The 16,837-nt window shown below is 36.2% G+C and overlaps 1 protein-coding gene across 1 annotated transcript in view; it reads left to right on the top strand.

The window, feature by feature from the left end:
- LOC104083751 (septin-7-like) overlaps positions 1-16,837 on the top strand; it is a gene marked incomplete at both ends in the record, with an annotated part of 55,297 nt that overhangs the window by 7,404 nt on the left and 31,056 nt on the right. Inside the window, one exon of the mRNA XM_009587359.1 lies at positions 715-817. Coding sequence (XP_009585654.1) covers positions 715-817 — 103 coding nt within the window. The remainder of the gene's footprint in view (positions 1-714; positions 818-16,837) is intronic.

Below are 16,837 nucleotides of genomic sequence, written 5' to 3' on the forward strand. Positions count from 1 at the left end.
GAGACTCACTGGGTCTAGTACAGTGCGGGAGAGGCATTTTAAGCACCTTCAACATTTTCATTAATGTCATGAGAAGAAGTAATGGCTAACATCCAGAATTCTCTCTTTTCATAGTAGGCAATATTTTGCATAACTTCTTAACAGTTCAAGGCAACTGAAGTTTTGCCTTTATGGAGGGTTTGTTGCAATGCATGCTGCATTAGTGTAGATCTAGATCTAGATTTAACATGAAGGCCTTCAATTGTGTGACCCAGAAGTAGAGGGCATTAAGTTAGTCCCCATCATATTGGGGCATGACTCCCAGGAGTACAGGAAAGCTACACTTACACTACTTGCTTGCCTTTCAACTGGGCATTGGAACAAAGTTGCTATATTTTAATCTGTTTGCACTTGTATGCTCTGGTGCTTGCACAGTCATGATGTGGTCATTGTACTTGCTCAAAATACTGTTAGCATAGCTAACTTTCTGTGCCAGTCTTTTGGCTATCCAGTAAAAAAAAAAAAAAAAAATCAATTTTTCTTATTTATTGTTGCAGTTCATTGCACTGTCTTTGATGTAGACAGCTTAGGTTGTTGAGAGGTTGGGTAGATAGCACCTTTCTACAAATGTGAAAATGAAGTGAACATTTAAATGACTAAAAAAAAATACAAGCAAAGTAAGAAGTTACAAGCTTTTCTTTTAACTTTTTTTTTCCTAAATATCTCTTGTCTTAGCAACAGAAAAACCTTGAAGGATATGTGGGGTTTGCAAATCTTCCAAATCAAGTTTACCGGAAGTCTGTGAAGAGAGGATTTGAATTCACACTCATGGTAGTAGGTAAGTTTCTTTGTTTTGAGTGGTGATCATTAGAAGTATATTGACGTAGTTCTTAAAATCTGTAATGGTGATGTAAATATGTCTTGCATGATCTCATGAGAAAATATGATCTTCCTCTTCTAGACTGTTAAATCTAGAGTGTTTAAAAAGAACATGTTGTCTGATATGCAAGTAGGTGAGGAGGAGAAGAAAGAATGAGAACCATATAGTTCATATGGTCTAAGAAAAAAGTTTGGTGTGGATCTAGTCTAAAATGTGACTTACAAGTATGACATAATAGAAGTAATTTGAACTTGGATTTTCATTTAAATAAAAAAATTGAACTACTTTTAGTTTAGTGCAACACGGCAAACTGGGATCCAAAAGTAAAGTTGGAATCTTTCCTTGCACATAACCAGGCAGCAGGATCCTGTATATCCTGCACTTCTGTGGCCACAAAACTGTGCTACAAAATCAAAGCTTTAATTTAAACAAACCTTTCTAGTTTGTATGGTTGCAAAGAAAACCAAATGTAAACAGTGCATTCCCTATGGACTACAGAGAATGGGAAACTGTAGTTAGTATGGATGAATAATGCCATGCAGAATGGTTCATTTAGGCTTCAGTGATGACCCAAATTGTCTTCTCTCCCTCTAGGACATCTGATTTCCTTTTTTCCCTGTCTTTTAAGTACTTGTATGATAGTAGACCGTTACTAAGGTTGGGTACATCTGTGTGTAACTGATACATAGACACTGGATATGTGACTAAGTTTTGACATGTTAATTATTATAATAATAATATTAATAATAATAATAAAGTGTTTTATAATAGCCAGCTGTCTCTTTGTTAATGTCTACTTTTATCTTTTGTAATTTGGCTAGCTTGATAATGCTTTTATGTTTTGTCATCAATACAATGGATATCTTGTGCAGTCATTATGTACATGTAGCATGTTACATAATAGTACTGTTGATGGAGTTAGAAATCAAGGTCAAATTGGTGAAAACTCATTGTAGATCACTTACAATTTTCTTTTGGTTACAAAGTGAGTTAGAATTTTAAAATTTGAGGGTTGCTTTTTTCTTTTGGACTTGATTACAGGTTCCTTTGTAATCTAGCATCCAAGTACAATTCATTATTCTGTACAAAACTGTTTAGTCTTAAATAAAATTTGGTTTTCAGCTATCTACAGGAAAAAGGGAGGAGGAAGGGAGGGAACTGTCTTCATAAAGTATTATTCCAATATGGGGTATAATTTGCTTCTTGCAAGAATGAAACTTGGAAGTACAAGTCACTTAAAGCAGAAGTAGTAGGTGTAGCAATGTATTAGAACTGGAGAAAGTGTGTAAGATTACCTTGGTGTTCTTACATTTGCCTGTAGTACAGTCTAATGCAATTGCACTTAGGAGAACTGTAGAAAATTGTGGCCATCGAGAAGAAAATTTGGTCCAAAATTAGACTGAAAATGAGATGTTGATCAGAAAATTTTGCTACTAGCTTACTTTTAATATTTTTGTACTTACTACTAAGACTTAATTCATTTGCATGCAGATTTGTGCCATTGTCTGAAAGTTTACTGGGAGAATTGGCAGTAGTTTTCTAAATTAAAAATGCATCTCATTCCCTCCTTCCAACACCCAAGTATAGAAATAAGATACTTGAAAGTGAGTGTTTAAACAAAGTGATGGCTGATCTTTTAGCACTTTAACATCTGGCGAGGGGTACGGGGGGAGAAATGATTTTGTTTCAAAGTGATGTGTCTGGTAATAGTATGCCCTGAAAAAATGTGTCTATTTTAAATATGAAGATGAAATAGTTTGTGTATTACTGATCACTTTTGTTGGTAAACATTGTAATGTAATGTGCAGTTAGATTCTTAGAATTGTAATTATTTATTGCTGCGTTCATCCTTTGAGATAGTGTACTCTGACTTGGTTTGAGGTCTTTAACTGACATTATGATACAGTTCTGTAACAGTAAATGGAATTATCTGTAATTTACTTACTGAAACCGAAAAGTTTTAGAATGTAGTGCTAATGTGTATATGGCTGAATGAGAATACTGTGTATATCATCTCTTGGAGATAATCTAAAATATTCTCTTGCTCTTTCTAGTACCAAAAATCGTGCGTGCATGGCTGCCTTTTTCTGTAGATTGCACAATTACTAGTCTGCTGGCTGTGCCTTATTTGTAGGTACTTCAGTGTCAGTATGTTACCTGTTTGTTCTGAAATGAAAAATGAGAAAAACAATGCTTGTGGTTGCTAAACAGGTACAAGGAAGAAAACAAATCATGTTTGCAATCTGTGATCTCTGTATCCAGCTATTTTCAGGTGTCTGTGAGGCTTGATATTGCAGCTAATGCATTTGTATAGAAACTATTTTCCAGCTGTCCATTTAGTCTGGAATTATCAGTTAAACTTAATAGATGCACACAGTGTGATATCTGGCTTCTTTGTCTTGAAATGTGTAGTGTAAAAAGTCACCAGAGCAGCATTTTTGGTTGTACAGCTGTACTGACTGTTGTAGAAACAATTCAGTTTTCAGTTTAAGTATGTAAGACATTTGTCACTGAGGAAGTAGTTAGTACAGCATCCAACACGTTTGACATTGTTTCCAGTAAGAATTTTTGCAGGGAGATAGATCACTTTTACAGAACCTTTCTTGTGCATAAAGCATGAATGTACTCCATAAATTGCATACTTGCGGGCTGCCGAGTTACTGTCATTGCCTGGGAGATGATGGGGCTGCCCATAGCAGTGTGTGGTGGCTTCCTGCACTTCTATTGTGCCAGTGAAGTTGGAGAGGGGGCTTTTAAATTTGGGTGTACATAAGGCCGAGTAGTTGTTGAATAGCCTAGAGCATGGTTTCTGGAGCAGGTTCAGGACATAAGCATTCCTTATCTGACCTGATCTAAGCTGGTTGGGGGCATTGCTTTGGAAGTGGCTCCATTTCAGCCATGTGGGCAGCGCTCTGTCCTGTAACTTGCTCTTTGAGTCAGGACTCAGTAAGATGACTTTATTAGAGGCCTATAAAGCTAGTGAAGTCTTTTCTGTAAATATAGCTGCTAATTTCCAGGTGTTCTGGTGTTTACATTAAGTGTAACTAACGGGTGAAGTATTTATGAACTACACACAAATACAAAAAGTTGATGTTAAAGTATCCTTTTCATATTTAATGTTTTAAGAATCATTGAAAAGTTAACGCCGGTAGGAATTGGGGTTACTCTATAATATTTAGCCATAATAAACATTTCAATAATTGTATTTATGTTTTCTCTAAGTTGTACTGTTTCTTTTGTTAGTGTTTCTAAACTTCTCTTAAGAAACTGAAGACTGAGGTAACCCTTTGTTTTCCTTATTGATTAGTTGTCATTGGACATTAATTTGTCTTTAAAATCTTCATGAGACAATTTCATATTAGTCATATTCTAAAAGGCTAATCAGCAGTTTAAATCACACTACTTCTGAAATGACTTGTAGAACAAAAACTTAACAAGCACCTCCTCTGAGGATAAGACATAAAGGAGGCAGAAATATGCATTAAACTGAGCTTCATTCTTGACGGGTTCAAAATAAGACATTTAGTGGTTTAAAGCAACTAATTCTAAATCTGAAATAATAAAGCTCACCAGTGGAAAAAATGTCAAGTTTGCCTCAACAGGGTGCTTACTTCATAATCTTGTGTGATCTCTTCAAGTATAAGATAGTTGTTGAAACACTTAAGAACCCAACGTAAATATTTGGTCTATTTGAAATCCGAAGTGTATTCTCTGTATTTCTCTGCTGTATAGGTTTTTTGGAGGAAAGTACATGCTTAAGTCAGATGCTTAAGAAAAGAAAACTTCCAGAAGTAATACTACCATGGTTAGTAGCTCACAGTTAAAGAAAATCTTAATTGTGAAATTGTAGTTATGTCTGTTCATTAATATAATTACACTTGCTTAAGTAGTGGGCGTGTGTTTTTCTTTTTGTTTTAGTTTAACGAGGTGTGGAACAAACAGAGCTGCTTTTCAGTGTCTCTCTTCTAAACACTGAATCAGGAAATCCCTCTTTTGTTGTTCTTGTATTGAAATTACGCTGGTAACGTGATTTGAACCAACACCCAAGTAGATGCAAAGTCATAATCTTTAAAAATTCTTTTCTCCTATAGACTTTATGTACTTAAGAATAATTATTTGGGGTGGCTTTTCCCTTTAAGGTGTTGAGGCTTCATGAGCCTTATTAGAGGTTGGACTCTTAAATTTTATTTTATTTAAAATCATCTGATTTGCAAAGTGCAGAACACTTACAGCCAAGTTACTTTCCAGAGGACCTTTCTACAGTTCCTATTTCTTGAACAACTGTTTGGTAGCTTTGACTTTGAAAGCTGTATTGAAACCTCTCCTATAGTAAATTGTCTGGTTTGTTTTCTAATTGTTGCTTTAGCCTTGTAGATCACCTGTAGATTACAACTTACAGGAGAATGTCATGCAGTATTGTCATAGTGTTTCATTTGTAATTATATGCACACTCAAATGTTTTGGTTTAAACATGGCTTTTTGGCATGGACTCAAAGGAAAGGGCTGTATTTTGCAAGACTTGAAGTTACGTTAAAGAAAAAGCACACTCTGACTTTAAAACGCTTTTATTGTTCACTGAAGAAAACTTGGACTGGTTTAATGCTGGTATCTTTGGGTGATGGATCATGTTCTGATTAGGGTTACCCCTTTAATTTGTTCACTTTCTGGTGCAGTTTATTTATCAAGTCAACCAGTGGTCCCAAGAGCCTCAGATGCTCACAGCTACTTGTTCTTTGCTGGTCTGATACCCTCCCCCCCTCCCCCATTTTTAAAGCCAAGAACAAGATCATTAAGCATATGGCAGGATAGAAAAACAATTAAGTGAAAAATATCTGTGGATGGGCAGTTCAATTTAGTAGAAGCCGTTTTGGGATGTTCCCCGTTCTTGTTCACCTGCTGTGATTTGAAATCCTCTTAATTAAGGTTTCTGTGGTGTCCCTACTACCACAGTATCCGAGTATGTGTTTGGCCTTTGGTGTGACCTTCATACTTGGTTTCTTAGGATTAGTGAAGTATCATTGCTGAGTATTTATTGCCTAACTTTGCCATTATTGTAGAGGCCTCTAGGCTCTACTACTATACAAATATAGCTTAAATTAAAACATGCTTTCTTTTAAACCTACTGGAGGGAAAAAAAAGTGAGTTTTGACCTTTCCAGTCAGTTCTTAGCTTCCCTGGGCTATATTGCTGCTTTATCGGTTATGGAGCTTTTCCTTGTGTATACAGTCAGGGGTGTACACTGGCATACATATCTAAGAAAGAAGCAGCATATTACGGAAAAGAACTAGCAAAGCCTTTTTCATTTCTTGAATCTGTCCTGCCTCCTTTTCCCCTGTAAGTTCACTTCTTCAAAATACCTCAATTCCGCTAATTCTCTCATCCTCTGAAAACTGTCACATGTTCCATGCTACGACCTTGGCTGCAGCCCATTTTGAGCTACTTGCATGACAGCTGATTGTCCGGTACTGCTGTGCCAGTGGGCTAAGGCCAGGTTAGACAGCACTCTTTCAGTTCCCAGGGTACTCTTTCCGTAAAGAAAAATAGTAGTCTGCGTTCAACTGTGTAGCAGATACGGCTCCCTTAGGAAACTAGATTTAAAAAAAAAAGATACTGTAAGTTGCAGGTATTCGGTTGACAGGATTATGAGGTTTCAGTGAAGTAAAGAAATAAGAAATGTTCTGTGAAGAATTTTGTAACCTTAAAAAAAATAATTTACTGCTTCTCATGTACTTGTTCTGTGGATGCGCGTTCCAGCGATGATGTCTACAGAGTATTAAAATTGATAGCTTAATACTTACATGTACCTGATGGGGATGCCGAAGCAAAATATGTTGAATTCAGGAGAATTGGCAGAGATAAAAATGAAATGAATAGAATACTAGTGGAACTCAGAATGGAGCCAGAGTATTCCTAGCGATGACACATTCCTCTGGAGTAATCTCTGTTGATGGAGTAATGCCTCACCAATAGCATATCGCTCCTTTTTGTGGAAAGACATTGATAAAGGTTTTTTGATAAGGCGGAATAGATGAACTCTGAAAATCTTTCTGTGGAAAAGAAGTTAATATCTCTTCAAAATGTGAAAGGTCAGTAATCTAACAGTGAGTTTACTGGCCTGCAGTGCCATGAGTCCACTGCTCATTTTAAACATTTCCCTCACTGTGCAATAGCTTAGACTTGTACTGAAGGATGCTTAAAGACTCTAATGGCCAGAACTGAAGCTGGTATTTAAAATGATTGCTCTTCAATTCTCAGTTTTTAATTGTTTGCAACTACAACATTAATTGGAATTGTAGTGCTTACTGGACAACTTTTAAAGAGCCTTCGGGTTTTTATTTTCTTTATTAACTGTTTGGATGCGAAGTTTCTTGAGTAGACTATATGAAAGCCAACTTCAGTGTGGTATCTCTTACTGCATGCTCGCTGTCATACAAATCTTGAGTTCTGACAACTAACTTTAAGTACCAAGTATTATTATGTTAAAATATTGCTTTGAAAAATTAAGGAAAGGTTTTGTAAAGCTTTGGTGGTTGTATTTAAATTAAACTGAACTGTTTCTTGTATGGCAGCATTTTGGTCAGAGCCTAATTTCTGTTTTAAAATTCTTTGTTTGTTTCCTGGCAAAGGTTTTTGAGGGAAGCGGATTCTACCTAAGTGTGTGGATGTGAACCCATAATTTGACAAAAACCTGCCTGTAACCTGATTTTATTTCTTTTATTTCTTTAAACAAGTGATGATTCTGTTGGAAACATTTTCTTTTTTTCTATTTCATATGTCATTTCCTTGTCAGTCTCAACAAATGTTATGAATTCTTTTACTTCCATCTGTATCTAAAACTGGGTCTCCAATAGATGAATTCAGGGAATTTCATGAAAGCCATCTAATGACATACTGTGCTCTGCCTTGTGTAGGTGTCATCTTCACTGTGGTTTTTTAAGCTTTGTGGAGTTTTTCAGTACTTACCTACATAATCCTGTCATGGTATTGTCTGTCTTCAGGCCAATTGTAACTTTTGCTATGCTTCTAACTACATAAATATTTTTGCTCTAGGTGGTTTTTCTTATCCTACCTTACCAGTTTTTCATTTTATTTCTAAATAAAAATGTCCTTGCTGATTTTATACATCTGAATATGTGCACACATGCACACAAACACACAGTTACTCTGTTGGTATTTCATATATTACAGTATGCTTGTTCATTATGGTGAGATCAGCATTTGAACTTGGTCCTTGTTCCTGTTGGTGACAGGTTTGTAGGTCGCAATTTAACTGAAATGAATGAGTCTGGTTTTTTGATGTTAGAATAAGAATTATTAGTCACTGCATGATGTTCTAGTTATGCTTCTGTAGATGCTCAGATGTAATGGTGTTTAATGTAATGTGTGAACTTAAACACATCTTAGAGAAGGTACCTAACTAATGGATATGTCTTACTTCTTAAATTGGTTATCAAGTGGCCGACACTTGTTTTGATTCTACCCTCAAAAGTCAACAGATTGTCCTGAGCAATCATGGTGCGTTGTTAGGGTGTGAGCTAAATGTTGCACATCTTGTAAGCAATGACCTGTTAGAAGTCACACTACTACCGTTTCCAGTTCCTTAGCCCTGGATAATCAGGTGCCAGTTTACTGCAGGACTGCTTTTGGGGCCACGTTTGCTACAAGCCCAGAGCAAGAGTCAAAGTAGACATCAGTTTTTTGTATAGATAAATATGCTGTATGAGTTGAAAACTGCTTCTTTCTTCCTGTTGGCTGAAAATGTTAGGCTTGCCTGCTGTATTAAGAAATGCTGACAATTTCATGAATGAGTAGGTTAATATTGTAACCAAAGTGATATTCTTGGATGGAGTATTTGTGGTCTAAATATCCAATTGTAGTAAAGCCACTGTGACCCATTAAATGTGACCCTTCTGATTCAATATGCATGTTTTCCCTCTGGCTGATTTTGCAATAGTCAGTTCAGATCTTCACTGTGAATTCACTTGAAGCCATTAAATTTTGTTCCTTTTTCCAGTGCTTTTCTATATGTAGTATGGCTGTTGCAAGGGACTGTTTCACTTTGGTTTTTGGATGTTTTTCCTTTGAGCTTCTGAGCACGTTTACTGACAAATTAGAGTTTATACCATGCTCTTGTCTAGAATTTCTTTTATTGAAGAGAATGAACATCTTCTAGGGAGAATTTTTTCTCACTACTATTCTGGTGTTGCAGTCTGATGTTATTTCCAGTTATTTACTATAATGTAATACTTAAGGCAGAATATTTAGACTTATCAGTGGTTGGAGGTGAGAAAGGCTGCTGAAGCTGATTGTTTCATCAAATTAGTTTTTCTGTTTGAGTTCCTGTCAGCCTTTACTTCCATCCCAGTTTTTCACTGTTGGTAGTTTTGTTACACATAATAAGAGATCAAATGTAAGAACTCTTACACTCAATCTTGGAATAGTGCTAAGTCTCTGTCAGTGTTGATATAAGCTGTGTTAAGTGTGTAATGATGCCATTCAATGTTTCCTTCCCTCTTTTAAGCTTGAAGTGAAAGTTTTTTGAGGGTCCTGACTTCCTAATTTCACAAGCAGTTCTGGCTTTGTATCACTGAAGTTTTGACTTCTGTCATTGATGAGGCTTTAAGCCAGAAGTTATGCTGACATCTTATAACTGAAACTACAAGTGTGTCACAGCTAATGCGAAGTGCATCATTCTAATACTTCTGTTCATGAAACTTCTGCTGTGAAGGCTAAATGAGTGTTTTTCATTGGGCAGATGCTTCTCCAGAAGGGCAGAAATAGTCTGCGATTTAAGGGAATTAAACTCTTGGCCTTTGCTGAATGAGAAGCAATGCAACGGAAGGACACAAATAAATGCGGGCCGGATAAGGACAGCAAGTGTCAGTTCTAACAGCATCTGGCTCTGCTGTTTTACTACTTGGGATGCATGAAGTGATGCTGCTTTCTATGTAAGGTGACAGCTTGCTTATTTGAAAAGACTCTGAAGCATTCCCAGGTGACATCTCTAATTACAAACAGCAGTGCTTTTTAAAATAGCAATTTTGCAGTCTGAAGTCATTATATGTTAAGTTTTGAATTTATGGGCTAATACTGAATCTTGGGTCCATTTTCTGTTGCTAAGTCAGTTAAAAACAGTAATTCAGTGGTCTGATAGCAGTTGTTGGATGTTGTGGAGTGCTCTGCAGTACAGGCTGACGAGCATTGTGTTAAAATGAAGAACTGTGAAACAAACCACTGCTGAAAAATATAATTATCAGATAAGCAGTTGGTGATACTTGATAAGCTTGAATGGCATGGGCAACAAAGGGAATTCATGGCACACGTGCATCAATTATTATTACTGCCTTGATCCACATTGCCAGTGTTTTCTATCTTTCAAGGTAGAAATACTATGCTTTGTATTCAAAAGCGTGGTAGGGAACCACGTGTTTTAGAAGCAAGTGACATCGATCTTCAGTTTGTTCCAGTGTTTTGGAACTTGCTGTCCTTAATCTAGTCTCGTTTAAGACCTGTATTTTCTGACCTTAAATGTTACTTGCCAGTGATACAACAAAATGTTATGTTGTTCTACTGTGATGGAAATGCCTGTTATCAAGGCTCTGGTTGTCGATAGTGAGACCAACAGTTTCACTAAATTAAAGGATTTTGAACTACTGCACCAAATGTAGTTAGATTTGTATTCTTTTGGAATAATCTGATTTTTGTTACTAATGGGATAATCTCAGGAATATTCTGAAGTTGTCTCATGAAAGATCTGAATGGTTCACCTGTGATATAATACTCTGGTAAAGAGATAGTTGAGCTTTCATCTCCTCAAATCCTGTGTGTAAATCTGTAAAACATTTACTTTGTATCTGTATTAAACTGCGATCCATTAATTTGCCTTCACGTCTATGTGATTTTTCTAATGAGGAGATATTGTTAAAGTTTCTGTCCCGTGCTGCAGAGTTAAAAGGGAGCTGTAGGTTTTCTGAGAGTAAATTTTTTTGTTTGTCTTGAAAGTCAGCAATTCTCTTTTACCATCTGTTCTCCCTTGGTTTAAGGTATGAGAAAGTTTATTGTCAGTTTCCGGTTATTTTTGCTTCACCATGTTCCTTATTAGCTATTTACATCTGCCATTGATGAAGAGGGTTTCGTTTGTTTTCTTTTTTTCACCCCCAGAAAATGCTTTACATTTTCATACCCTGAAGTAAAAATACCGTTGTCTTCACGTAGGATGGCACAAGCAAATAACAGAAGGAGCTCTTTAAAGGACCTGAAGACAAGCTTGACTCTGCACATCAGTTTTTTGGGTCTTGGATAGCATGTGATGGTGTTTTGCTTAATGACCTGTGGAGAGGTTAAAGATGTAAAATAGTGTTCAAGTTTAATTGTAATTATTTTTAGGTGGATTTCCCTTCTGAACTTACTACATTTTGGTCACCAGAATTCTAATCTTGTATCTCCACACTTCTAGCCAAAGTCTCGGGGAACATAGAAAACTTTGATGTGGTTGCACAACCATTCTTCTGTGCTCCCAGCAACAGAACTGAAGTCGTGAAAAGAAATTATATCATGTCTTTGTAGACATTTAGTGTATGGCACTCCTTGCTCTGAAAATGCCAAAGGTAACTTTGTTAGTATGAGTCTTCTGATGCAGAAAGAAATACTGTTAAACAAAATCCTAACTACCTTGTTTCCATGTACTCTGAAGCCTGCATGAGGGGACTAAAGCAGGGGTTAGGACAAGTGAAGCCTCTTGTCCCACACCCCAAGTATGTTCCACAGCACTACCTTTTGTGGCCCATTGATTAACTTCAGTGAAACCCTAGCAAAGTCAGACCTTGAAGAGCATGATCTTGCCTGTTACACCACATCCCCTCCTGTATGTAGATTACTGTATCAATAAAAATAGCTTTTTACATTCACTTGTTCTGTAAAGTTGTGCTGGAATTTTTCCATTTTTATTCTTTTGTGGTCTGGGGTGGTTACAGTGTATAAAAAAATTTTATTTGAACAATTATTTCAAGGGTATATTTTGTCTCCTACTTCTTCCTGAGTACCTGAGGCTAAAAAACTAAACCAATTACCACTGCAGGGAAATGTCTTCTATCAGTGATTTTGCAAAATCAGTACCTGCTCCTGCCACAATACAGGTAGAGCTTAATCCAATAATGCACATCACTTAATTCACTTAATAGACTAACACAGCCTAGTGCTTGGAAAACTAAATCCATGTACTTTTCTTAGAAGGAAATATACACTGTTTCTGAAATACAGTTCTTGCTCTGTACACTTTGATCCTTTTACCTGCTGTTGTTGAACTGTTTAATAGTGAGGTTACTCAATGATCAAACATTTTTAGTGAATGACTGCAAAGAAATGAGTTGAGACTTGGATGATCAGGCCAGATTTTAGCCTTAAGTATTCCTTGAATTGGAACAGTTTGGCTTGAATTACCACAGCTATTTCAGTCTATACAGTAAGTAAAAGGATGAGATTTTTATGTACTGTTAGAGTGTGGTTTGAACTGAGGGCAGTGTCCAAATTTTTATTTGACTGTGAATTTACCCGCTTTGGTTGATTTATGTCAAATGGCAAGCATTCAGGTAACTGAATAAAATAAAATTGACTCAGAGGAAGTATTTTATGAACTTTGCAGATACTTGGACTGTTTGAGGTTCTACTCAAAAAACAGCTTCTGCCTTAAGTAACAACAAAAGCATTTATTCTACAACTAATTGCAAAACATTTTTATACACTTGTCTAATTAGAAAGGAGTTGAGACCTACAAGTTTAAAACATCAGCTGTACTATGTAATCAACAGACAAAATTCTAGGCAGTGTATATATATCTTCTTGTCCCTCAGTTTTGGCACTCTTCTGAAGTTTTCTATCTGTCTGGTTTTTTGCTAAAAATAAACTTAATTTCTTAGAAGTAATTTGCTTTTGGGCCAAAGTGTAGAACGCTGTAATTGTGTTTTCTAATGCCTATTAAATTGTGTTGAGTGGCTGACTGAGACCAGGCAAGGATACAGACAGCAGGGTAAGTAGAAAATACAGGAAATCAGAAGGAGGATCAGCATAATGACAGTAGATGAAATCATGACATGGTACTAATTTGGAGAAAGCAGGTATCTCTAAAGATGGGTGAAGAGGTCTCCAGTTGCGTGTCTCCTGCAGTTTCTTGACTGTGCATCTTTAGAGCTCTTTTTAAAAGGCTTCAGGATAGCCCTCCTGCTAATAAGTGTTAAGCAGCCATTTCTTGGTCAGGGTTTGTGACTAGCTGAAGTCCGTGCCTTTGGTTTTTGAGAAATAAATTTTGAGTTTAATAGCATCAGGGCCTGACTGTAGGTGCTGCTTGCTTTCTCACTTACTATTTGTAACTTCTCACAAGCACATGTCCTTAAGAGGTCAAAATAAAGATCTCTATCAACTAGCACCATAAACTTTGGGAGATAAATGGTATTTCAAAGGAAGTTTCACTGCTTGCTTGCATGCCTTATTACAGAATCATGAAATAGTTCAGGTTGGATGGAATCTCTCAAAGTCGCCTGGTCCAGCCTTTGTTCGAAGTACTTTCATGTGCTTTTTCTTGGCCATCTGCTTTTGTCCTCTGTCAGGAGGAAGATACTGGATTAGGTAAAATAAGCTAGGTCCCATTTTAAAGTCACAGTTGATGACAGTTTATGAGCGTTTCAGGAAGGTGCTGGTATGGAGCACTTGGTCAGACCAAAGGTTTTAAGTTCTGTGCATAGCTTTTATTGAAAAGGCTTATTGAGTTCTTTTAAAATGTTAGTGAGCAATTGTCTGACTTTATGCTCATGCTGAAAGAGCAGTTGTGTTTCAGGCTAGATTTTTTTTATTTTTCCTTGTACTTGGGGTCACACTTGATATTGAAGTTTTCTGGAAGGTCTTTTGTATGTTGCCTATGGCTACGTAGTATCTGGGGAAGCAATGTAGGTTTTAAGAGGAGGAAGGCAAGGAAAAAGCAAAATCCTGAGTTTGTGCACAATGTCAGTTCATTTTTCTATAGGTTGTTCTATTGCTGTACACCACCGTTTGGAAAGCCAAGGGTCAAATCCAGCAGGAGTATCCTGCTGATGTTCACTGCATGGTCATATTTTAATACTGTAGGTATGGTAAAGCATATTTGGTCCAACTCCTGCACATGTCTTATTCAATAAATTAATGTATACAGTGGTCTGGTATCTGTTGCATTCTTGAACTTCTGATGAAACATAGGCTCTCCAGTCTGGTTATTAAAATTACTTGACAAATGTTTCTGTCAAATCAGTTTGTGATGTTAACTTGATAGTCCAAGCATTTCCAGAGACAGACAACATTATAATCTAGAGATTCATCATATGAATGAGATGCTGCACAGGAGTCTTTACCATTCAGCTTTCTCATTTTACCATTTAAGTGGTTTCATTTTGCCTCAAAAAAGCCTGAACTACAAAAATGCTTTTATACCATTTCAACCAGAAGTAGAGTTCAGGAAAATGGAAGACACTTGATAGTTTGAAAGGACTCTGAAATCTTTGTGAATATAGTACCCTTTAGAATTTTTCTCTGGCTAAATTTGTGTCCTGATACGCTTTGCAGTTGCTAATCAGGTGAAATTAGGCCATTTTCAGTTTCTCATTAACCAGATACTGTGAATATTTTATTAAAAAGTAGTTTTTTAATCAAAGATTAAATAAGGTTGCCTCAGATAGAAACTAGCGTTCGATTAAATTGTATATAATGACAGTTCTTATTTGAATGACACTAATTTGAATATGCAGAGTGTGAAGACCTTTGTCGATGTAGTCTTTATAATAAACTGTTAAAGAAAAGATCATACAATTAATGAGTAAACTTGTAGTTGATTCTCTTATTCCTTTAGTATTTTAGAACTGATATGTTACTGCATCATTTTTTGTGCCATTGGAAAGCAGAGCAAGAAAGGCTTCCCTGTTACTAGTAAGTAAGGTGAGCTGATGGCAGATACAGAGAATTTTTTCTGCTTAATCAAACAAGATTGTTTGTCAACATTGTGTATTTACTGGTTTCCTTAACTGACTGCTGCTGTCAGCTTAAAAAAAAAAAAAAGTAAAATCAATTTCATGAATGTTGAATATGATTAATATTTAAATGAATAGTTTATTACAATGAAATAATTTGAAAAAAAAAAAAAAAGCCAAACAACCATGCTTCACTAAAGATGTTGTGTTCTTTCCTTGTTTACATATTTCTAAGTGGTTTAATTTAGATATATCTTTCTAGGTTATGCCTGACTTGCTGAATGCAAAAATAAGCACTAAGGTTAGGGCCCTAGCCTCAGTAAAGATGAATCTTTACTGACTTCATTTTGTGGTTTTGGGGAGGCATTTCATAACTTGTTCTATGTGCTGTTCATATTTGTGCTTTCTGGAATGCTCCCTCTTGAGAAGTTGCCTTCTCTTCCCAGGTTAAAAGCTTAATTTGCATTTTCATCCATATCCTTGGCTGTAAAACTTCTAATTCTCCAGAACCACCTTCCCTATCCAATCAATAATAAAGTGGTGGGATTTTTTGGTTTTGCTTTTTTCTTGTTGTTTTTTGTAGGTTTTTAATAAGGAGGAGAAAGCTGTTTGCTAATTGTCCAGCTACTGAGAACTAGACCTTTGCAGGTATCCTAGAAGAGTCAGTACTTTCTAGAAAAAGCGTCACATCTTAAAAGCTGTTTGTTTTTCTTCAGGTAGGCACATTGTTCTAACACCACCCACTGTCAATGTACTTTAGATGAAGCTTGAGGCTGGCTCTTATTGGATAAGAATTTGAGAGCCTCTAGAACTTTTAACTCTACAGAAGAGAGAAAAGATTCACTTTAACACAGTTAGAAATACTGCAGATTGTGGTATCTTTTAGAGAGGTGGGTGCATATGCCAAATTTAGGTTGGCAGTAATTGCTGTATATTTCCTCTCCCGATCAGAATTTTCCCCATGAAGTATCTGTCTTTTAAAAATACCTGTTTTTTCACGTAAGATATTTCTGGTGCATATACTAGTACTGACAGTATTGACATGAACACCTCAATAAATGTTATCTATGTATTATGAAGAGGTATAAATATGCAGCTTCTCTTGCTTGTAGTGAACTGCAATATCAATTTGCTGTGTAAGATTGTCTCCCTCCCCCCCTGCCTGCCCGCCCCCTTTTTGGCTTTTTTCTATAAAGCCTCTTCATAGCTGAAGTTTTGTGATAGGTTTTGTTACATACAGAGCAAAAGGATTTAAAAAAACTGCTGTGTTTTCTTGGTACAGTGAGAAGCTTTTAAATGAGGTGTCTTTTTTTAAAAAAAAAAACAAAAACAAAACAAAAAAAAAATCAGGAGAAATAAGCAACTGAGAATTTTTTCTTTTCCAGCTAAGAAGACTAAGGTAACTAAAGAGACTATCTTTGTTTCTGTAGATGATCACATGTGACTTTTTAGTTAAATTGTGCCTTGATTATGTTTATGTTTCTGAGAATGGAAGATCAAGGGCCGTATCTTACATGTCTTTCTACCTGTTTTGTTCAAGCTGCTGTGTCATAGCAGTACTGTTGAGTATATTTAGCATCCTTTCATGTCCAGTAAATCGTAGAGATCTTGTTTCTAATGTTTCTGGCTGCAGCTTTTTTGTTGATGTACTTTGCCTTTCCGGAAAGCTTTTTATTACTTACTGTTCAAAAACTCCTTTAGCTCTTTCCACATATTCTAGCAAAGTGACTGCATATGTCAAAACATATGTATAGCTTCAGAGTTATCTGCTTCTAGAAGCAAGCAAAAGCTGTAGCTCTTGAAGCTCTTCTGGGGGAAAGTGAGGACTTGATATGCTAGGTGTGAAGGTGGGAAAGTACTGAAAGGGAAGGTGAAAACAGAAGACAAAAGAAACTTCTTGTATTGCAGCTTAGTCTTGAGATGTAAATTTTTATTTGCAAAAATAATTAGTAATTGAATTTCCATGGATAAAAAGGTGGAAAAATGCGAC

The sequence above is a fragment of the Fulmarus glacialis genome, unplaced genomic scaffold (assembly GCF_000690835.1).
Source record: "Fulmarus glacialis isolate BGI_N327 unplaced genomic scaffold, ASM69083v1 scaffold3751, whole genome shotgun sequence".
Classification (NCBI taxonomy): domain Eukaryota; kingdom Metazoa; phylum Chordata; class Aves; order Procellariiformes; family Procellariidae; genus Fulmarus; species Fulmarus glacialis.